Genomic DNA, 22,748 nt, shown 5'->3' on the forward strand with positions numbered 1-22,748 from the left:
GTATACTAATATCACGTCACATCAGATTTGTTCTGACATTGCAGTTAATTCATTTTATACCTGACCCATTGGCAATCAGTCTGAAGATGTCTGCGACGCAATACAAGGTTGGAGGGTGACTGCTTTAGCAAGAAGCCCATGACATGAGTGACAGGGCATTTAAATATAAATGGGATTCCTAAGATCAAGGAAGTGTTATCGACCAACATGTCCTGCTTCTGTCTGAATTATTATTGCAGTGAAATTGCTGGTTTTAGCCCTGTGCTGGGGGAATGTCTTTTCATCATCTTCCGTGCAAGATGAACTCATAAGTTCTCCCCTGTCATTTAACTTTTCAGAGACTGAAAAGATGGGTTCATTTTTTTAAATTCGGCACATGTATGGTTAATCTTTCAAAATCTCAAACTGTCATGTTGGATTATTTCGATTGATAGTTGGCCATGACTTGTCTTGTTATTGGATGATTGGCCATTGGAAACAAGGGCTTTATTGTTTTCTGGTGGCTCTGGCAATTGTTTTATATAAATTTGTGGTGGTTTCGAAATGGCGTTTTTTAGGTCTGACAAACGTCCAGTTTTGGGTTCTACTATACCAAAATATAAGTTAATATGCTGTGTGGATTGGTGGGTTCATTGAAGTGCTGGACAATATTTACTGTTCTCTGACTCTGTGTCGTTATAAATACTCATTTTTACGAAGCTGATCACGTTGCTGATGATCTTAGTACGTTGGGTAGGCATATACACTGAACGATCACTGCATTAAGAACAGCGTGACCTCCTGTGTTTAGTAACGTGGTAACACGTGATGGCCGTGTTACGATCTGCTCTCCGATAATGTGCTGACCAGTTCTCTTTGCAGTAAGAGGGCAACATTTGGCAGTCATGGGTGAACGTGATGACCTGAATGTCTTTGACCGTTGGCAGATTATTGGTGCCTGGAGGTGTGGTGCCATATTTCTGAAACTGTCACACTTATTGGCTGTTCCAGTATCAAGACTGGTTGAACCATGGCAAGGCCTTTGACAGAAGATCACATAGCCTCTGATCTTAGAGGTGAGCGTCAGGTGGAATGTCTGGTATCGCAGCAATGACGTGCCACATTGGACCAACTGACTCAGCAGTACAACAGCGGGAAGTTAGACAAATTTCCTCAATGACCATGCAGCTTGCATCAAATGGGGTTCAATAGCCGAAGACTGACAACAGTGCTTCTGATGACCATGAGTCATTACCTACAATGCCTCACATGAGTCCAGGATAAATGTCATTTGTAGACACATTGTAGAAGTTCATTTGGTGTTTTAAGTCCCGTTTGCTGCTAAAGCATACAGATAGCCTGGTCGGCATGTGGCATAAATAGCATGAAGCTGTATCCCATGGGAGCACCGTTGGGTTCAACAGGCTAGTAGTGGTGGTGTCATGGTCTGGGGAGCATTTTCCTGGCATGACCTAGGACCGTCGGTCATTATACCACAATCCTTGAATGGTGAATACTACAGAGACCTGTTAGCTGACCATCTGTAGCCACATCTTTAGGAAGTCTTCCCCAACCATAGTGCCATCTTTTAACAGGACAGCGCTCCATATCGTCAAGCTCATATCACTAGGGTGTGGCTGAAGGAACGAAACAATTCTCTACACTGCTTTGGTCCTCAAACTTACCTGACTGTATCCCCATTGAAAATGTTTGGGATATGCTAGAAAGGGCTGTGAGATCAATGATAAGTTAGTATTCTTTCCATTTTAGGCCCTTTTTAACTTTTTTTTAATGTCCCGGAAAATCCTTTTAAGAAAAATAAAATGTATATAATTTCTAATCTAATAGCAAAAAAGAGTGCTGTATGCTTTTTTTATTGCTTCATTTACTTGCTGGCTGCACAATCCATTCACTTAAAGTGGGAAGAGTGGGAGGAGACATGAATTACTGCAGCCTTTTACTTTCTCCTTGCCAAAGTTAGCTGTGGGAGTAGATTGATAGTGATAGCTAAAATAACCTGAATATCTTGCGCAAACAAGAAATTAAGCAGTTTATTCCAGCCTTTAAAAATTGATTGCTTTTTCTCAGGATAGGCCATCAGTATCTGATCGGTGGGAGTCCACCGTCCAAGACCCCCACCAATCAGCTGATTGAAAGGGCCACTGTGCTTGTCCAAATGCTGCAATTGGTTCAGTGTTTACATGTAAGTACAATCCTGTTCATACTCCAGAACTACTTGTAGCCGCTGTTTTGAGTCGTACAGCATTGTCCCATTGGGTTGAATGGGATAACGCTGCACAACTCAGGCACTTACACATAGTCTGGTGCTCAGAGTACGCCCAAGACTGTATTTGCATTCAAATAAGTACATTGTACTTGCATTCAAATAAGTGACTGCATCATTTGAGCGTCTTGACCTCATCAGTCAGCTGATCGTGGGGGGTCCTGTGCAGCAGACTCTTGCTGATTCGACATTTATGGCCTACCCTGAAACTAATCCATCAAGTATTGATAACCGTTTGTATATATTGGCTAGATAGGATCAGCAAAAATTTGCTAGTTAATAATGTCCTGTGATTGCAGCAGCCTTGGCACTGGTTGAAGTAGTGTGTTGCACTGCACTAAGATGGGGGAGGGAGACGGCGGAGTAGCAAGGGAGGCGGAGGAGTAGCAAGTGTAATGTGAACCAGCAGGCTTGTAGAGATGGTGATCAGTGACTGGGTTGCAGCTCTGTAACCTTGCAGACAATGATAACTTGCTGTTAATGGAATAGAAAGAAGGAGAGGTTTGCAATACAACCCCCTGAGCTTTGAAGTAAAACGCCTGGCAAATGTACTGTATATGAAGATCTAGAAGTGTTTTGCTTTTTTTTCACTTGAGGTATGCTTCGACCGGAGGCTCCAGAGCAGATGTGAAACCACCCTAAGGTTCCTTCGCAGATCCGGCGCAAAATACTAAAAGAAAAAGCCCTGCAGGCGGTACTTTTTCTCCCACCTAAAATCGGGACAGCTGAGCGGAAAGTGAACGGACCCCATTCAAGTCAATGGGCTGAGTTCAGGTTCCATCTTAAGACAAGGCTGTTTGGCCCAAGGATTCCCTTTTCCTGTCCCCGAACGGAGCAGGAAATCGAAACCACCCTTACTATACTTGCAGGATTGTAATGAAATGTCATTTATTTTTGTAATGGTCAGTGTCAGGACCCGGTTAATACGAATGCTAAAAAGATCCGCTTCTTATCGCTACAATTCTTTGGTAGCGTTTGCCGGTCCTTTTATTTAATGATAAGGGATTTCCTTAGAAGATAAATTCTGGCTGCCAGTTTTATACTTTGCATTTAATCTCCCATCTATGAAAATGACATATGCAAAAGAGCAAATTCGGTATGTGGTTGTCCCATGAATATTTTATTGCTGACAGCAAAATATGGGAAACTTGTGCTTTAAACAGTGCAAGGTAATAGATTTGTAAATAATTAAAGAAGCAATCAAAGCATGAAGCTGGAACCGCCGCCTGACGTGCCTTTCTCATTTAAAATTTGAGATAAATATTTAAATATTTTAATTGTTCCTCTTGTATTTTGAAAGGTTTTTCTTAAATAGAAATAGTGTAAAGCCTTCAAGTTGGGAAGAGCTATTCCTGTCTATGGATATAAATATGAATGACAGAGTAAATATTCTTTCAACACCATAGCGTACCTGAAATAACTTCTCCGAATAGGCTGCGATTTGTGTACGTGGGGAATAACACAATTTCTGGTCATTAGATGACTTGTATCCTACATATTGACCCATTTTCCTCTGTGCAGTGTGTACATCTGATTGAGCACACTCCCAGGGAGGAGTGCTGCTGTGCTGTGTTCTACAGACTGTGCTCAGCAAACTGCAGAGGTCTTGCTTTCTATCTGTCTCTTTGGCATACACACACATAACATTATTATGTAAGAGTGTACAGAAAGGTTTAGCAGTTTACATTCCTATATTAGTATTGGCTCTACTTGCAGCTCTCAGTTTGTGAATGTCTCCCTCCCCTTCTTCTGTGCTCTCTGCATACATTTTAGTGAATATGGTGACTCATCCCCAGCTCTGCCATCCTGGTGTCCTCTTATTAATAAAGAATTAGCAGACATTGGACAGCAAGGCAGAAAAAGGGGAGAAAGCACACGATTTTTCAATATTAAAACCGCCATTTTAGGTAAACAAAGTAGAGAGCAGTTATGCTAATTATCACACTGGCCATCATATAAGTACAAGTTGTTTTAAAAGTTAGTGACTCTTTAATGGTAATGGTATTGTGAAATATGTATTTCTTTGCTTCTTTATTAATGTAGTTCATATAAACTGATAGGTGGTGGTTGACAGCAGCTGTGAGCGTATTTCTGGGTTCTGGGTAAAATGGTTGTCACTTAACTCAATTTGTGAGGACAGAGACAATATTTCATTTCTTGCTACTAGGACTATTAGAAGAATATGCCTCAGGTATTTCTCTAATACTCTCTACCTCCTACAAAGCTATGATTGACTGAATCACATTGGCTCGAAACGCATTAGCTGTTTGCCATTTTAACTCAGATGGGTTGTCAGATTTTTTTTTTTATGGTAAACCCTTGTTCCCCATGTAATAATATAACTTCCCTGCATGTACTCTCCTCTCCCCGCTATGTCCCACACTGCAGCCTGAAAGCAAATAGCGGGAGCAGAGGACTAAGCAGCAGCATGGGACACGGCAGGGTGAGGGGAGAGGTGAGTATATGCCGGTTAGTTCTGTTACTGCATGAGGAATGGGGTTTTAACATAAAATAACTCATAGTAACCTAGTATACAAGGCTGAAAAAAGACAAATGTCCATCCAGTTCAGCCTGTTTCCACACCCCCACCCCGCCCCCCCTTGTTGATCCAAGGGAAGGCGAAAAAACCTTATTAGGATTATCGCTCAAAAGATGTCTTTTGAGCGACTTTTGAGTGATAATCATTGTGTGCATTACATGGCAAGATGATCGCTCAAACGTTGAACGACCACGTTGCGCTCCCGTGGGATGCAGAACACAAGCGGGGCCGCTTGTCTTCTGCATCCAGCTGTTCTCTGCTTGGAGCGCTTGGCTGTTATACAGCGAGTGCTCCGAGCGAGGTATGAAGAACACAGCTGGAGCGCTGTGTTCTTCATACCCCGCCTATATTCAGGGAGCGAGATATAGCTGAAACAATAGTATCAGCTGTATCCCACTGTAAACTCCTAATAAGACTGATCGTTCTCTTTCAGCATGCTGAAAGACCACGATCAGCGACTGCTTAACGAAAACTGCACGATGTCAGTGAGTTACACACAACGATTATCGCTCAAAAGACGGCTTTTGAGTGAATTTTGAGCAATAATCGTTGTGTCTAAATGGGCCTTTACTTAGATCCAGTATAGAAACAGTAACTCAAAGTAAGGCCAAGTTCACATGGCATAGAATTTACATAGATAAATCCTCGGCGGGTTCTTTTACAATCCCCAGATGAAAAGCAGATAGGCCGTTAGATCTGCACTCGGATTAGCCCCATTGTAATTCAGTGGAGCTCCCCCATTCACATGCATTACCTGCAGAATGTCAGATTCAGCTGTTCTACATGCCTGTTTCTCAATTGTAGTTTTGGCTCTACTGAATATTGGAGCTTGAAGCAATTTAATTGCAGGGCTTTTATTCAGTGATGTGTAAAATCTAATTCAGAGCAGAGACGCTGACAATATTACATTCCAATATTATGATGTATATCATGCTGCACCAGGAGGACTAGATGCCTGCCTTTTTTATACTTATGACCATAACAGATTATAGTGGGTGGCTGCTCAAATTGTAATTTCCTAATACAATTTTGCCAACTAAATGGTTTCTTTAAGCCTCATGCATAGTGCAGATGTGTGTTTTATAGTTTTATGCAGAGCCACATAGTTATTTTTTTCTTCTTTCAGAGATTCATGTTGAAATCGCAAGGAATAATAAAAAAATGATGCAACGTTCCATTATCTGCTGTATTACAGCACTGCCTCCATGAGTACAATGCCTCATGGAGACTGCAAATAGCAGCACATAGAGCCTACAGGCCCATCATATACCATGCCAAAGACTACTGTTTCCTTGTGCCTCTGATTTAATAGGGGATTGTACAATCCTATTGGGCCATAATATGGACCATACTGTATCTTCTTTTGCTTTATACTGTCAAATGGAGACCCCACAGGTCTATACTCTGTGTGCTGCCATACTGGGTTCATGCACATAGCTTTGCTATCCACATATGCCATAGTGTTTCCTTTTTTTGGCAATTTAGTCTGATTTTATAACTTCCTATTGTCTTCAGTTCAGAACAGACTGCAGGCTGCTGTAAATAAAAAAAAACAGCGTACAGTTTGCAGATAGACTTAACAGGGTGGGCCCTACATTTTAGGGCTGCAGTCAGTGGTGTCTAAATGATAGTCATCTGCTGTAAAGTATTTTGGAATACATGGGTACTTAGAGGGGTTGTCCATTTACTGTCCCTTTTAATGCCCACTGTGCTAAAATAAGCAAAGGAGCTGACCTTACCTGGTTTTTCTTTGCCCTGCAATCCAGCCCTGGCAGTGTTTGTTGAGGTCAGCGGAAGTCAGGTGAGCACTGCAAGCCAATCAGACATTGGAGCATCACCACTTGTTCCCCTGGCATCAATTCTCACATCCTGTGATGTGATGATGCCATCAGTTTGGAACAGTGACAAATCGGAGGCTGCTGCAGTTACCTGATCTCCGATGACATCATCGGCAACAAACACTGGAGCCTCTGCGGGGTTGCAATGCTGGATTGTAGTGGCAGGGAGCAGGTAAGTACTGCTTCTTTCCATATTTTAGCACAGTGGGCACTAAAGGGGTGCATGTTGTCCGGCAACCTTTGCCAGATCCCCTTCTTGTTGTTTGCATATAGAAATAAAAGGGTTGTCTCATAAAGATAGTATAGGTCGGTATCAGGGGCGTAACTATAGAGGATGCATGGGATGCGGTTGCACCCGGGCCCAGGAGCCTTAGGGGGCCCGTAAGGCCTCTCTTCTCCATATAGGGAGCCCAGTACTATGAATAAAGCATTATAGTTGGGGCCCCGTTCCAGGTTTTGCATTGGGGCCCAGAAGCTTCAAGTTACGCCTCTAGTCGGTATATAAGTGATGTAGAAGAAGTCCCCCACTTGGACCCCCCTCCATCTGCCATATCTGAGAGCTGCTAAGTTAGCAGTGACGGCTCCTATTTGGACCCCTTTTTATATTAGATTATAAAAGAATCAATGCCCAAAAAATGCTGCTTTTTGTGACTTTTATTAATGGGTGTTATTAGGAATAATATGTGCCTCCCTCTGGGCGAGCCGTGTTCAGCCGCAGTGACGACCTTACATAATGCTGGGTTATTTCAGAACATTTTGGATTTGAGCGATTAGCATTCAGTGCAGCAGAGAAATGTGACATTTGTCTGTTTCCTTGTTTTCTAGGTGCGCTGGATGATGTATTGGATTGTTTTTGCCCTTTACACTGTGACAGAAGCATTAGCAGATCTAACGATATCCTGGTAAGTCCCACTTTATGAATGTGCTCTAGTGCCCAGTGCCGTGGGAAGCTCTATACGGCTGCCATATATTACAGGCGGAAAGGAAAAACTGCTTAGAAAATGATGTGTAATGAATAAACCATGTGTGTAGTTGTTGCTTGCAATTTGTACTTAACCTCTTAAGGACCAGACTGTTTGGATCCTGAACATTTTACAGCGACATATTTGCTCATTGCAAAATTTGCCCGTGCAATACGGCGAGAATAGAACTCATTGATTTCAATGGCTTCGTTCATATTTCTGTATTTTGAACATTTAGGTTGTGGGGGGGAAAAAAAGAGAAAATGTTCTATTTTTCTGTGTGTTTGGGCATCATAGTGCATGTACAATACGCAAAGAGAAGCGTGAAACACTGCGTAATTGCACTGGAAAAAGAATTAGCCATTTCACTTGTATTCCGCACGCAAATGAACATGTTCTGCGGCCAGAAAAAGTACAGTAAAATACACTGATACATTATTATTATGATTATGTTTAGCACGTTTTATATATAATCTGTATAGTCCCAGATTATAGGGCAGGACATGGCGCCTGTTTAGGTTTGTGTATTTTTCCCCCCTTAATATAATATATATATATACACACAAAATATAGATTCAAGTATATGCATATTGATATATGCGATATGTGTATATATACACATATGGTATGTATACATATATACACATATGGTATGTATACATATATACACATATGGTATATATGTACGTAACTAATATATTAATATACATATGTGTATTTGTATCTATATTTCTTTTATATATATATAATATTTATATTACGGGGGGGAAAACCACCAACCTAAAGTGTTGCCATGTCCACCCTGTAATCTGGGATTATACAGATTGTATATCAAAGTGTCCAAAACAAAATGAGAAACCCATTTGTTTACTTTTTGTTCCTGTAATTAAAAAAAATGTTAATTTATAATTCTTTTTAAAACCTTTTTGTAAACATTACCCCTAATGGGAAAAAAAGATATAAAATACAATTCTTAATTTTTTAACTTATTTTTGTAGCTATGTTTTAACATCTATGGCTCTCATGATGTCATATAAGACCACTGGGAGACATTCACGTTTTTTATTTTTTGCACTGTAACCATGGCAACTATAGGGGATGCAGTTGCACCCAGGCCCAAGAGCCTTAGGCCTCATGTCCACGGGGAAAATCAGGCCCGCTACGGATTCTCCATGAAGAATCCGTAGCGGGTCCCTCCTGCCCCGCGGACATGAGGCTAAAAATCAGAATAAACTCACCTGCTGGGGGCCATGCGTGTCTTCCCTTCTTCGTGGCCGGATCTTCTTTCTTCGGCCAGGCGGATGTGCTCGGCTGCGTGCCGTGCGTATGCCCCAGGCACATCCGACGGGCCAAAGAAAGAAGATCCTGCCGCGAAGGAAGGAAGATCTGCATCGCCCAGAGCAGGTGAGTTTAAAGGAGATGTCCCGAGGCAGCAAGTGGGTCTATACACTTCTGCATGGCCATAATAATGCACTTTGTAATGTACATTGTGCATTAATTATGAGCCATACAGAAGTTATAAAAAGTTTTTTACTTACCTGCTCCGTTGCTAGCGTCCTCGTCTCCATGGTGCCGACTAATTTTTGGCCTCCGATGGCCAAATTAGCCGCGCTTGCGCAGTCCGGGTCTTCTGCTGTTCTCTATGGGGCTCCGTGTAGCTCCGTGTAGCTCCGCCCCGTCACGTGCCGATTCCAGCCAATCAGGAGGCTGGAATCGGCAGTGGACCGCACAGAAGAGCTGCGGTCCACGAAGATAGAGGATCCCGGCGGCCATCTTCAGCGGTAAGTATTGAAGTCACCGGACCGCCGGGATTCAGGTAAGCGCTGTGCGGGTGGTTTTTTTAACCCCTGCATCGGGGTTGTCTCGCGCCGAACGGGGGGGGGGTTAAAAAAAAAAAAACCCGTTTCGGCGCGGGACATCTCCTTTAATTCAGGCGCGGGTCTCCTGCGGATTCGGACGGCTTCCATAGGCTTCAATAGAAGCCTGCGGGAGACCCGCACCTAAATGGAGCATGTCCTTTTTTTTTCACGCTCTAGAATTCTTGTTAATTCACTTTTATTGACCATCCGTGGGTATTTATCTACCCGCTGGTGGTCAATGCATCCCTATGGGGGGCGAATCCGCGTGCGGGTGATCCGCTGCGGATTTTAATTGTTCTTTTGCCCATGGACATGAGGCCTTAGGGGGCCCATAAAGCCTCTCTTCTCCATATAGGGAGCCCAGTACTATGAATAAAGCATTATAGTTGGGGCCCTGTTACAGGTTTTGCATTGGGGCCCGGGAGCTTCAAGTTACGCCTCTGATGTAGCCCATCATATTGGTATGAGATGTGGTGGTATGATTTGTCATGTTACTGAATATAACTTTGAACCTTCCTGCACGTTGAATAATGGGGATCCCAATGTCGCTTAGTTTACTCGGGGGAGCTGTATTCTGCAGGACAGGATTCATTTTTGTTTTGTTAGCCACTATAAAGAAACTATTTATATATATATATAAGGGAAAGTCTCCCTGGCTCCTTCCTCACATATAGGGATGTATTGTATTCCCTTCCAGGACACGTAGGAACGTTCAGAAATTCTATCCAGAGTTTGTGTCCCTGAGTGCCGCACACATAACACACACCCTGCCTGGTGTTCCTGAGGCCGGCATCATACATGAAAAACAGACTTGGCAGCCACCCCGATACATAATTAATTTCATGTGTTCTTGTTCCTGCCAGATCTGTGTTTCACAATGTTGAGTAAGGAGCCAGAATACACGGAGAGCGCTCCATGCTTTATTTATACACGGGCTTACATTTCCACTTATGCAGTCATACTTCACACGGGATGTTTACCGCTGGTTCTACTGGAGATGAAGTTCTCTACGCGGTTCGACAATTTCTAATTTTACACTATGTATACATTAATGGCGAAAAGTGAATACTGAAAAACATAGCCAGGAAGTATCCAAAAACAATATTTGCAAGTCATTTTGGAGGCTATGGAACGGACTTCTGGAGAGCGTCCAGCAAGGCCCCATGGTCCTGAACCACTACCACCGAAATACAATGTCAGAATTTACGCACATGGCAAACATTTTTTTTTTTAAATATTCAAAGAAATTCTGTATTTTTGAGCTAACAATATGACAGATCTGTGATAAGGCAGTTGGTATAAAAACCTTAAGGCCTCATGTCCACGGGCAAAAGAAGAATTAAAATCCGCAGCGGATCACCCGCACGCGGATCCGCACCCCATAGGGATGCATTGACCACCCGCGGGTAGATAAATACCCGCGGATGGTCAATAAAAGTGAATTAAAAAAATTCTGGAGCGTGAAAAAAAATGGACATGCTCCATTTTCTTGCGGGTCTCCCACGGGGACGGCTCCCGTAGGCTTCTATTGAAGCCTATGGAAGCCATCCGGATCCGCAGGAGACACGCGCCTGAATTAAACTCACCTGCTCTGGGTGATGCAGATCTTCCTTCCTCTGCGGCAGGATCTTCTTTCTTCAGGCCGGCGGATGTGCCTGGCGCATGCGCGCGGCACGCAGCCGGCGTGCCGAGCACATCCGCCCGGCCGAAGAAAGAAGATCCGGCTGCGAAGAAGGGAAGACACGCACGGCCATGTAGAATCCGTAGCGGGCCTGATTTTCCCCGTGGACATGAGACCTAAGGGAGTTGTACCACAATAGCCTTTCATTACCTATTCATAGGATAGGTGATACAAATCTGATCGGTGGAGGTCTCACCGCTGAGACCGGCACCTATCCTAGACAAGAGGTGTCACGGGTCTCCACGTAGGGAGTAGGGCCTTGTGTAGCACAGAGTGCTAAGGCAGCAGAAATGCAGTCCTAAGTTCTCACTCACGGCCTGAAGGTTGCGAGTTCAATGCCCGCTTGGTTGAGGTAGCTGGCTCAAGGTCGACTCAGCCTTCCATCCCTCTTGGTGGCGGGGTAATAAATGACTTGAAAGTGCTGCGGAATAAGTTGGCGCTATACCAGGGGTGTCAAACTCATTTTCACTGAGGGCCACATCGGGCTTATGGTGACCTTCAAAGGGCCGATTGTAAGACAGTACAGTAAGGGCTTGTTCACACAAGCGTATTTGCGTACATAATATGCAGTGAATAGAAGCCATTGATTTCAGTGAGTCCATTCACATGATGTACATTTTCACACAGCATGACCTATTTTGTTGCGTACTACGCACCCCAATAGGCCATTGAAGTGAATGGGCCGCGCAAATATGTGGTGAATGCGCAGGAAACCTATGTATTCACTGCATATTTGGGCACCATCTCAGTGGGCCCATCTGCGTTCTTTTTTCCGTGCCTAAATATGCAGGCATTAGCAATTTTTGATTGCGCAAATACACAGCGTATTTGTGCTACTGAAATACCCATGTGAACAAGCCCTAATAGTGACCCCCCCCAGCAGCCACCATTATCCCCCCCCCTCAGCAGCCACCATTAACCCCCCCCCCTCTCAGCAGCCACCATTAACCCCCCCTCAGCCACCATTAACCCCCCCCCCCCTCAGCCACCATTTACCCCCCTCCTCCAGCAGCCACCATTAACCCCCCTCCTCCAGCAGCCACCATTAACCCCCCCCCCGTAGCCACCATTAACCCCCCCTCTCAGCAGCCACCATTAACCCCCCCTCTCAGCAGCCACCATTAACCCCCCCTCTCAGCAGCCACCATTAACCCCCCCTCTCAGCAGCCACCATTAACCCCCCCTCTCAGCAGCCACCATTAACCCCCCCTCTCAGCAGCCACCATTAACCCCCCCTCTCAGCAGCCACCATTAACCCCCCCCCTCTCAGCAGCCACCATTAACCCCCCCCCTCTCAGCAGCCACCATTAACCCCCCCCCTCTCAGCAGCCACCATTAACCCCCCCCCTCTCAGCAGCCACCATTAACCCCCCCCCTCTCAGCAGCCACCATTAACCCCCCCCCCTCTCAGCAGCCACCATTAACCCCCCCCTCTCAGCAGCCACCATTAACCCCCCCCTCTCAGCAGCCACCATTAACCCCCCCCTCTCAGCAGCCACCATTAACCCCCCCCTCTCAGCAGTCACCATTAACCCCCCCTCTCAGCAGTCACCATTAACCCCCCCTCTCAGCAGCCACCATTAACCCCCCCTCTCAGCAGCCACCATTAACCCCCCCTCTCAGCAGTCACCATTAACCCCCCCTCTCAGCAGTCACCATTAACCCCCCCTCTCAGCAGTCACCATTAACCCCCCCCCCTCTCAGCAGCCACCATTAACCCCCCCCCCCTCTCAGCAGTCACCATTAACCCCCCCCCCCCCCCCCAGCAGCAACCATTAATACCATTAACACCCCCCTCGGCAGCAACCACTAAATCCCCCCCCAGCAGCCACCATTAGCCCCCCTAAACCACATACTTACCTCCTCCTTGCTGTCTGCGCTGCTTCCCCTCCGCTCACATATTAACATTTTCCACATCACTTCTGCTTATTCAGCAGTTCCAGCAGCCTGATTGGTTGTTTGGGTTGGCTGATTCACCAAGCAACCAATCAGGTTGCTGGAATTGCTGAATAGGGCAGAAGTGTTGTGAAAAATGTTAATATGCCAGCGGGGAGCTGCAGCACTCCAGCTGGTAATAGCTTAGTGGTGAGCGGCGTCGGCACGCCGCGGGCCACATGAAACGAGGCAGCGGGCCGGATTCGGCCCGCGGGCCTTGTGTTTGACACATGTGCGCTATACAAATAAGAAGATTTATTTATTTTAGGAGACTGAAAGAAGCAGCGGTCATGCATGAGTGGTGCTGTTATATTCATTTTTAATGGGACTACCAGAGCTAGCAGAGTGCCTGTTCTCGGCTGTTTCTGTCAGCCCCATCGAAAGTAATGGAGCAGCACCACGCATATGATACAGCCACTCTATTCAATGTGACCTCACTGTGGAGTTTGGCCCAGTAGACCCACAGGGATGAGAAAAGGGAGACATGGGACCCTGTTTACAGGATTGGTGGAGGTCTCGGTCAGACTATGTATAGGTGATAAGTCTGTTGTGCTACAACCCCTTTAAAGGGCCAGTCCAGTGATTTTTTTTTTGTGTTCACTATGTACCTATTAGCTGAGAATATATATCAGCTAAATATTACTTAAGTTAGCTATTTTTTTTTCTCTCTGAAGCTCCCAGTATTTTTTTTCTCATATGGTCATGTGATCTCAATTCTGACCAGTGCAGTTCTACTTGGGGTTATGTATTCACTTTCCAGTCAAGTTCTCAGTGAATGTATATTCGTCATTTCATTCAGAGCGTGGGAAACCTAGAAAACAAAACTAGGGAGAGGTGGAATACAGCCAGACAAGAGTGGGAGGGATGGAGCTGACAGCAGTTACTGCCCAGTACTACAGTCCTGGTTTCTATTTTCCTTGTCCCGAGCATGCTCGGAATGAAATAATAAATATGCTCTGTGGTGTTGTTACATGAGTCCTACAACAGAAACTGCTTAGATGGGGACACAGACACCCCTGTCACAGTTACTGATGATGATCATACAGTTATAATGGAGGAGATCACAGCTTCTGGCTATATATTTATAGTCTGTATTTTATTCTGGTGAGTATACAAGCTAATAATACTTAAACTGTCCACTCAGTAGGCAGAAATGGTATAGCCTCTTGTTAATGCTGTGCTGATGCATTGTGGGATTAATTTAGAAGTGAAAGTCTCACTCTCAAGATGGTGCCTGATAAGCATCAGACAGGAGGCTGCACTGCATACAACTGACTGCAATACATAAAGGAGACCTCCAGAGTGGTACAGGCAATCGGGTGAGGAGAGCAGGGATGGAATAGGGTATTTTCACCAGAGTGCCTTTTGACGCTGGCCATAAAAGTAGTTTAAAAATGGTTGATGTTGACCATTCAGGCCAAGCATGGTTTGAGTTGTAAGCGATGGCAGAACACTGCCTGCCAAAGAATGTAATCTGTCAGGTTGTATTTTTTCGGGAAAGTTGTCAGCTGATACTACATGTGTATTCTAGGATCGGCCTCTGATCTCCCTGATCTGCCCGTTTAGTCTGGTATGTTGATGGTTGCATCGATCATATAAAACATTCAACATACAATTGATCAGCCACATTGCAGCCGTTCTTGTGTTTATCAGCTTGATAGGTCTGACATCTCCCACGCCCTCAAGCTAGCTAAAGTGTTTGCTGCAGAAATAAAACACGCCATCTTCCATATTAGGAGGGCTAATAGAGGTTTTTTTTACCGTTTTTGTCTGTTTTGAAAAACCCAACAGATGTGGTTAATCAAAATGAGATTTAGAAAATTAATGCAGAACTTTGCCCTTTTTTTTTTCTTGAAAAGTACTTTCGATGACTATGCTTAAAGTTCATTCTTTGTATGTGCATGTTTCTTATTAAGGAATTTAAAGGGGCGTCCGGCTGATTTAAAAGCAAGCGGAAAAAAAACAGTACTGAATGATGTAATGTCATTCTCACTTTATCAGTCTCTCGCATCCACTATTTTCATTGCTTCTCGGGCCCCTACCAGTCTCTATTTCCTGATCCATCTCAACATGGACATGTGACCACTGCAGCCATTCACTGGCTCTCGTGGGTAGCGTCAGAATGGGAAGAGCAGGGGATCAGTTAGGGGAGTGTGTCTTCATTTAGTATTTTACACCATTCTGGGCCTTTTTAATAACAATTTAATCAGCTGGACAATACATTTTTAATGGAGCAATGGATATTGGTGTATACATTGTAGGCTTTAAGAAAAATCAATTGCGGTGGCCTAAATATATTATGGCGGCCTTCGAGTTTGGCAATAACTTCCTATTATGGCCTCACTTTACATTCAGTGTCCCTTAGCTCTAGTTTTCAGCAGGCAGGTAACCTGTATTATAGTCTATAGTAAATACAGTAACAGACAAGTGAGTGTGCCTACATCCCCTGTTCTCTATAATGGAGGATAACAGCACATCTCTGAATATCTGGGGGAAAAGGGGATCACAGCAGTGGGGCATTCACTGATTAAGAGTTCACTCACATTGGCGTATTGTCATTGCATATTACATGGTGCTAAAACCCAATTGATTTCTATTTGGCCACTCGCACTTGCATTTTTTGTTTCACATGGGTGAAAAAAACAGCACCATGTTTTATTTTGGTGTGTATTATGCGCTAATATAAGCTATGGGGATTTAACATAATGGACATATTCCATGTAAAAGGGCCTTTACTGAGGCCAAATGATGCATCTTGGTTGTCAAAAACGTGTACATTCTCAGTATATGTAATCTTACATTTCGGTTGTAGGTATGCAGGTAGGTATCCTATGGCCTCTTGGAGCTTGAGGGACTGTTCTCTCACCTCCGCCCCACCAATACTTGGAAGCTAAGTAATAGTGGGTGATAACGGCCTATAGCGCTTTAGTGTAGAGTACAATTTTTGAGTATTTAACACTGTGGTAGTGAAGATATTTTGCTTAAAGGGATTTTAACATTTAAAAAAAAATGTAAAAATCAATACTTACGTATTCCTCCCCAGGCAGTCGTCTTACCGCATCTTCTCCCTGATATTCGCCAGTCCCCCAGGTCACCTCACCGCAAGCCGTCCGGATTCTTCTCTTCTTGTTATAATGCGTCCATTCTCTGCATTCTTCTTCCGGGTGGTCAGTGTAGGTTACATCACGTAACGTTCACTGCCTAGGAAGGAATGCCGATCTATTGCGGAGACTGTGCATGCGCAGTGTCTCACCGCGAGAGTTCATATATTATTGCAGAGAGGCAGTCTCTGCAATAGCTCAGCACTCCCTGCTAGGCTATGAACATTACGTCACTATAGACAAAGAGTACATTGCCCTGCAGGAAGAAGAATGCCAGCAATGGATGCTTCGGCACCGGAAGAGAAAGAATTGATCGGCTGGAGGTGAGGTGACCTGGGGTAACTCAGGAGACAGGACAAGATCGTCGGGGAGAAGATGCTGTAAGAAGACTGACTGGGGAGGAATAGGTAAGTATAAGTTTTTTGTTTTCTAATGACAGACCCCCTTAATCTATAACATCTATGACAGTCTTGTCTTTGAAAGTTGACTACTCAAGGGTGGTCAGGAATGTGCAACTGGCAATTTACAGTTTTTGTTATTTTCTATCTTGTGATATCAGTAGTGACCTGCAGTAAATCACTTTTGCAGATTTGACCAGGAACACCATTTTTACACTTTTGGTTGTATTTTACCCCACCATTTATAGTTGCCACCATAAAATTTGATTGACATTTTTAGCTTTATAGTTTCTTTTTTATGATGATCTTCTATATCAGAAGTTTTTAACATGTCTTCACATCTACATGAAACCAGGAACAGGAGATGAAGGGAAGAATTTGAAATTATGACAAGTTAGGAGAACAGCCACGTCTCTTCAGGCAGTCTGGGAGACAAGGTCATCGAGCATGCCACATATAATTGGATGGCGCTCTCTGCCTCTCACAAATTCATCAAAACATGTCTATATGCGACATAGTTCAGATTTTCAGCATGCTTATTTTTTCTCCTTTCTGTATTCTGACTCCCTATCCTGAACTGACCTCACATTACTTGATACTTTCAGAATCAGACACTGAACAGCAGTACAGATAATCACAGATTTCATCTATTTTTACCCCTTGTGTAAACAATTTGGCATTTTTTTCATTTTTTATGTGCATTTATACAACATATTTTCTTTTTTAGCTCACAAGATTGCACATTATAAAACATAGATAGCTGGATGATGTTATAGGAACGAGCAATGTTATCTTGGATTACCTTCTGTTCTCTTATTGCTTGTAGGTTTCCTTTGTATTATGAGTTGAAGATTGGTTTTGTAATCTGGTTGTTATCTCCGTATACAAGAGGTGCCAGCTTGTTGTACCGGAAGTTTTTGCATCCCCTTCTTTCTAAAAGAGAAAAGGTAATTGTTACTAAAGATTGTATATGTTCTTAGCCTTATAATCCTACCTGAGATGTTAATGAGATGACTGCTGAAAAGTTTTCTCTCCAGATTAGGATGTATGAGTCTAGTATAAGGCCACTCTCACACATGCACTTGTAAAAACACTGCGTTTTTTAATGCAGCGTTTACTGCGTTTTCAGCTGTGTTGACGTGCGCTTTTCACAGCATTTGACTGTGTTTTCAGCAGGGTTATAAACGCAGCCAAACAAGCTGATAATACCAGAACTGAAAAAACACAATAAAAAATGTGGTAACCACATTCTACCGTGTTTTCAGCAGCACTGAAAACACACCCCATTCTTTTCAGTGGGCAAAGCATCACTTTTTAAAACACAGAAATGCATGAAAATAGAACAGACAGCGCTCGAAAAATGCAGCGTTAAAAACGCTGCATTTTAGCGCATGTCTGAAAAGCCCTATTGAAATCAAGCCACGAATTAACAACCCCTATGGTTATTTAATGTCTATATCCTGTAATATCATAGAGCTCTAGAAAGCCACCTAGTTCCCTATGAAACTCCTCCTTCGATTTTTTTTTTCCATCACCACATCCTCAGGCAGAGAGTTCCACAGTCTCACTGCTTTTACAGTAAAGAACCCCCTTCTATGTTGGTGATGAAACCTTATTTCCTCCAACCGTAGAGGATGCCCCCTTGTTTCCGTCACATTCCTGGGTATAAGCAATTAAACGCTGGAAAAAACGTATGTGTGACATGCGCTCGGCAAAACGCCTGGATTTCGATTGCAGCGTTTTGCACCAAATTTACCTTTGTTCCTGGACACAGGTTTTAGCGCACCCCTCATTGTGATGAGGCGTGCTAAATGTGGCAAAATAGAGCAGACAGCGCTCAAAATCGCATGGCTTTCAAGCGCACGTCAATGGGAGTGTTATACTGCGATTACCGTGGTAATCGCGGTAAAATGCCGTGGTAATCGTGGTAAAAAGCGCATGTGTGAGAGAGCCCTTAAGCTTTGTGGTCAGTGTGAGAAGTGCAGAATATTAGGATTTAAAAAAAAAAAAATAATATATATTTTTCTAATAAAAAACCCCCAAAAATTCTTAAAAAAGAATGTTTAACACAAAAATGTAATTTATATAATATGTTAATTTCTGATGACATATTCCCTTTAAAAAGGCAGTCGTGCAAGAAAAGTGATGTGCCACTTTGGCTCTTGACTGGTTAGCCATTGGCTGGTCCAACCATGCAGCTTCTAAACCGATTGATACTAGAGCTGTCAGATGATGAATTGACGGGGTTTTCCTAGTGCCGATCAACGGGGCTAGCATTGTTGGGAGCCTCTGCATCCAGACACTGCTAAGAGATCCTTACAATCTGCTACCAATATTTAATGCTTAGATAACCTCTGTAATAATATGGAGGGTCATTTAATTGGTAATTGAAAAGATAGAATTAGGATTAAAGAATATCCAAACTACAGTCTACTTATTCAATCCACATGGACCAATAAGACCCCTGCAGCCTTTTACTTGATACTTTATCGGATGTATGATATGTTTGAGAGTCCCGAGTTACAACAGATGTTCTGTGTTTCCTGAACAGGAGATTGATGAGTATATTATTCAAGCCAAAGAGAAGGGCTATGAAACCATGGTGAACTTTGGCAAGCAAGGCTTGAATCTTGCCGCTACTGCTGCTGTGACGGCTGCTGTGAAGGTGAGAGTCCCACTTTATAACTCGTTAGCACACAGTTATAATTATTTCTCCTTGTAAAACACAATATAGATCATTACCTAATTGCAAAATCCTTTTAGTCTATTTAGCTATTATTTCCTTTCCTATTAAATCTTGGCCAATTTAAGGAAGTAGACCAGCAAGACAATGGATTTCACAATGGGTTTTAGTTTATAGATATTTATGCATATTTTTTTCATATAGGAGTATGACAAATTACACAATTAGTATTCATTTCACAGCTAATGTCCATCAACCCTATGGGTAGTAGACAGAAAAGGAGGACATTGGGCAAAAACTATTTCCAGTAATACATGTCGGGTATCGATTCTTGACTTAGTTTGGGATGGAAGCACATAAAATGATCACATTGGTCATAGCTTAGTAGCTTTACAGATGTATTGCGTTACTTAAAAGGATTGTTTAGAGATAGATACTTACTGGAATCTAGTTGGGAGCAATGGTGCCCACTAGCTCCACTTCTTGCCTGGTTCCAATGGTATAGATTTTTCTTCCTTCTCCCAGGGTCGATGATGTGCTTGCAAAGGTCTAGCCGACACGCTTTTTTTCAGGAACTAACCCCAGCCTCTTTTACTGTCACATCTGATGCAGAGACATAGAAGGGGCTGGCTTAGTTAATGAAATGAACCAGAAGGCCCTTTGCAAGTACATCATCAACCCTAAAAGAAAGAAGGAAGATCCATACCACATGATCCAGTTTCAGAACTGGTCGGAAGTAGACGTGGTGGCACTAGTGGATCCGAATTGGATGTAGGCAAGTATGCTTCTCCGGACAACCCCATTCAGAAAACTGCCACATGATTGCTGTGAGTGTTGCCCAGGAACCAGATAATTTTGCCAGTGGATACCATCACCTAACAGGCATTTCCATGGCAGGAGAACGATGGTATTACATGGTGGTAGTACATACAGCAGTATTGTAGTATTACTTTAAGTGTAGTATCACATATGATGGCTGTCTCTTCCAATCCCTCTATATGTAAATGTGTGTTCAATAGGGAGAGGGGAAGAAAGTCTAGAGGCCATTATTGTGGTGGCTTATTTGCCAAAGAACAAAAAAACAACAACCCCGATCCTCATCTCCCCTTATATCTTCCATCGTGGAAGAGTACGAATGCCCCATTCATATTAGATGGTTGGCAAATATACATCTAATGTGTATGGCCAGCTTTAGAGGTTAGTATATTGGTTGATGATTATCCCGTAAGTTAACATTGTGTAGGCTCTTCAACCAATGAGATCTTGAGTTATGCTAAAAGTAAATTTGACTGTATGGACGAACACTAAAATGTAAATACACAAGTTCTGGTTTCCTGTTTGTGATGGGACAGTTGATTAATAGAACACACAGACAAGACACAGAAGAGTCCAACAGATGTCTACCAAATGGTGAACTAGAAAGGTCATCTGTACAGCTTGTAGGAGGAAATGTTTGTCAAAACAGTAGCTGATATGGGAATTGTCCCTTATTAAATGACTTCTTTCTCTTTTTCTTCTCATTTTGCTGTCCTTGGCTAATATTCATTCAGCAATCTATCTACTGTTCTCCTTCAATCAAGTGAAGGTAAATAGTTGCCAACTCCAAGCATGGAATATCCGCTTCCACCAGTCTACTATAATGTGGTTTAACATACTAGAGATGGCTTACTAAAAATACGAGTTACTGTACATGTGATGCATACATGGGTCAGCATATATACAGTATTATAGTCACGGCAACATGAAATAATTTACAATATACAGGGTGAGCACAAAAGCAATCCTTAATTTTGATGTTATAATTACTTGAAATCAAGGATTGTTTTTGTTCTCATCCTGTGTAGCAAATATTTGATGTCTGCTTCCCATTAAAATCTAAAATTTTGCTTGTATTTTAAGTTGGTTATTATAAAGACCATTAATCACTGCTAATTTCATTACTACATGATATTTTTCTTAATATTTATTTATGCTGATTTACAATTATTCTATTGCCAATATCAAGTAGATTTAGACTTAACTGAAGCAATCAATGCCAGTCAGCTGCTGCAACAGCAAATAAAGTCTTGGGGTGCAATAGAAGAGGTATAGGGGTGAGGGCTGAGAACATTTTTCTCCCACTATATAAGGCACTTGTCAGGCCTCACATGGAATATTGTGTACAGTTCTGGACACCGGTGCTCAGGAAAGATGTTGCAGTGCTTGAGGGGGTCCAAAGAAGGGCAACTAAATTGATAAATGGAATTGGAGGACTGGAATACCCAGACAGGCTATCAAAATTAGGATTATTCGCCTTGGAAAAAAGACCGTTAAGGGGCGACCAAATAACTATGTATGAATACATTAGGGGACAATACAAGGATCTCTCCCATGATCTGTTTATATCCAGGACTACGACAGTAACAAGAGGGTATCCGTTACGTCTAGAGTAAAGAAGGTTTTATCACCAACATAGAAGGGGGTTCTTTACTGTAAGAGCAGTGACACTGTAGAACTCTCTGCCTGAGGACATGATGATGGAAAATCGATAGAGGAGTTTGAGTGAGACTAGATGCCTTTCTAGAGCGCTATGATATTACAGGATATAGACATTAGGTGACCAGCGGGGTTGTTGATCCGGGTCTTGGAGTCAGGTAGGAATTTTCAAACGTCGATCCAGGGATCATTCTGACTGCCATTATAGAGTCGGGAAGGAAGTTTTTCCTTCAAAAGGCTAATTGGCTTCTGCCTAATTGTTTTTTTTTTGCCTTCCTCTGGATCAACAAGCGGGGGTGGAAACAGGCTGAACTAGATGGACATTGTCCCAACATATTGTGTTTCTATATAGGGTGAGTGCCTATGTCATGTCGTTAGTACAGTGCTTTCCAAAGTAACTTGCACACAGTCATTGGCTTCCAAGACGCGGTACTGCAGACTGATTCACAGTAATGGCAGCCAGTTTGCACTGCACATTCACGGGTGACAATCTTTAACATGAACAGTGCAAACAGGGCTGCAACATTACCAACAGTACTTTTTAAGAGCACCTGTGTCCACTCTGCCTTTACACATTTTGCAACTCAGTGCTGCTACCTATTTGGGTTTGAAATTGTTTTGGTGTCTAGGTGGCTTGAACTTTGGGATCTAAAGTCTAGAGTCAGAATTAATTTGGACGTCAAGGCTGGTGAAGGTTTTTGGTGCACTGCCCAGGCATCCGGTTAGGGGGATTGCCATATATTCCCAAATGCAGGGTGTTTGTCTGTTAAAAGTGTCCTCTATACTATACTCTAGTAGCCTATTGCAACCTGCAGACGTACAATGGATGACACCGTAATAAAGAATTGATTTGCGACACATAGTAGAGTCTCGCGCTGGCTTGGGAATCGCCGCATTAGAGGATATATCACATTAGATATAATTGGGCTCTGATTATACTTTAGGCCTTATTGTTATCAAAAAACAGGATTTTATTGAAGATAACGTATAATGCTTTACACAAACACAAGGACT

General features: G+C 43.0%; 1 protein-coding gene across 1 annotated transcript in view; it reads left to right on the forward strand.

Moving 5' to 3' along the window:
• REEP3 (receptor accessory protein 3) overlaps positions 1–22,748 on the forward strand; it is a 131,507-nt gene that overhangs the window by 86,877 nt on the left and 21,882 nt on the right. The window contains exons 3-5 of the mRNA XM_066600823.1: positions 7,466–7,542; positions 17,403–17,523; positions 19,128–19,241. Of these exons, the coding sequence (XP_066456920.1) occupies positions 7,466–7,542; positions 17,403–17,523; positions 19,128–19,241 (312 nt within the window). The remainder of the gene's footprint in view (positions 1–7,465; positions 7,543–17,402; positions 17,524–19,127; positions 19,242–22,748) is intronic.

The sequence above is a fragment of the Eleutherodactylus coqui genome, chromosome 4 (genome assembly GCF_035609145.1).
Source record: "Eleutherodactylus coqui strain aEleCoq1 chromosome 4, aEleCoq1.hap1, whole genome shotgun sequence".
NCBI lineage: Eukaryota > Metazoa > Chordata > Amphibia > Anura > Eleutherodactylidae > Eleutherodactylus > Eleutherodactylus coqui.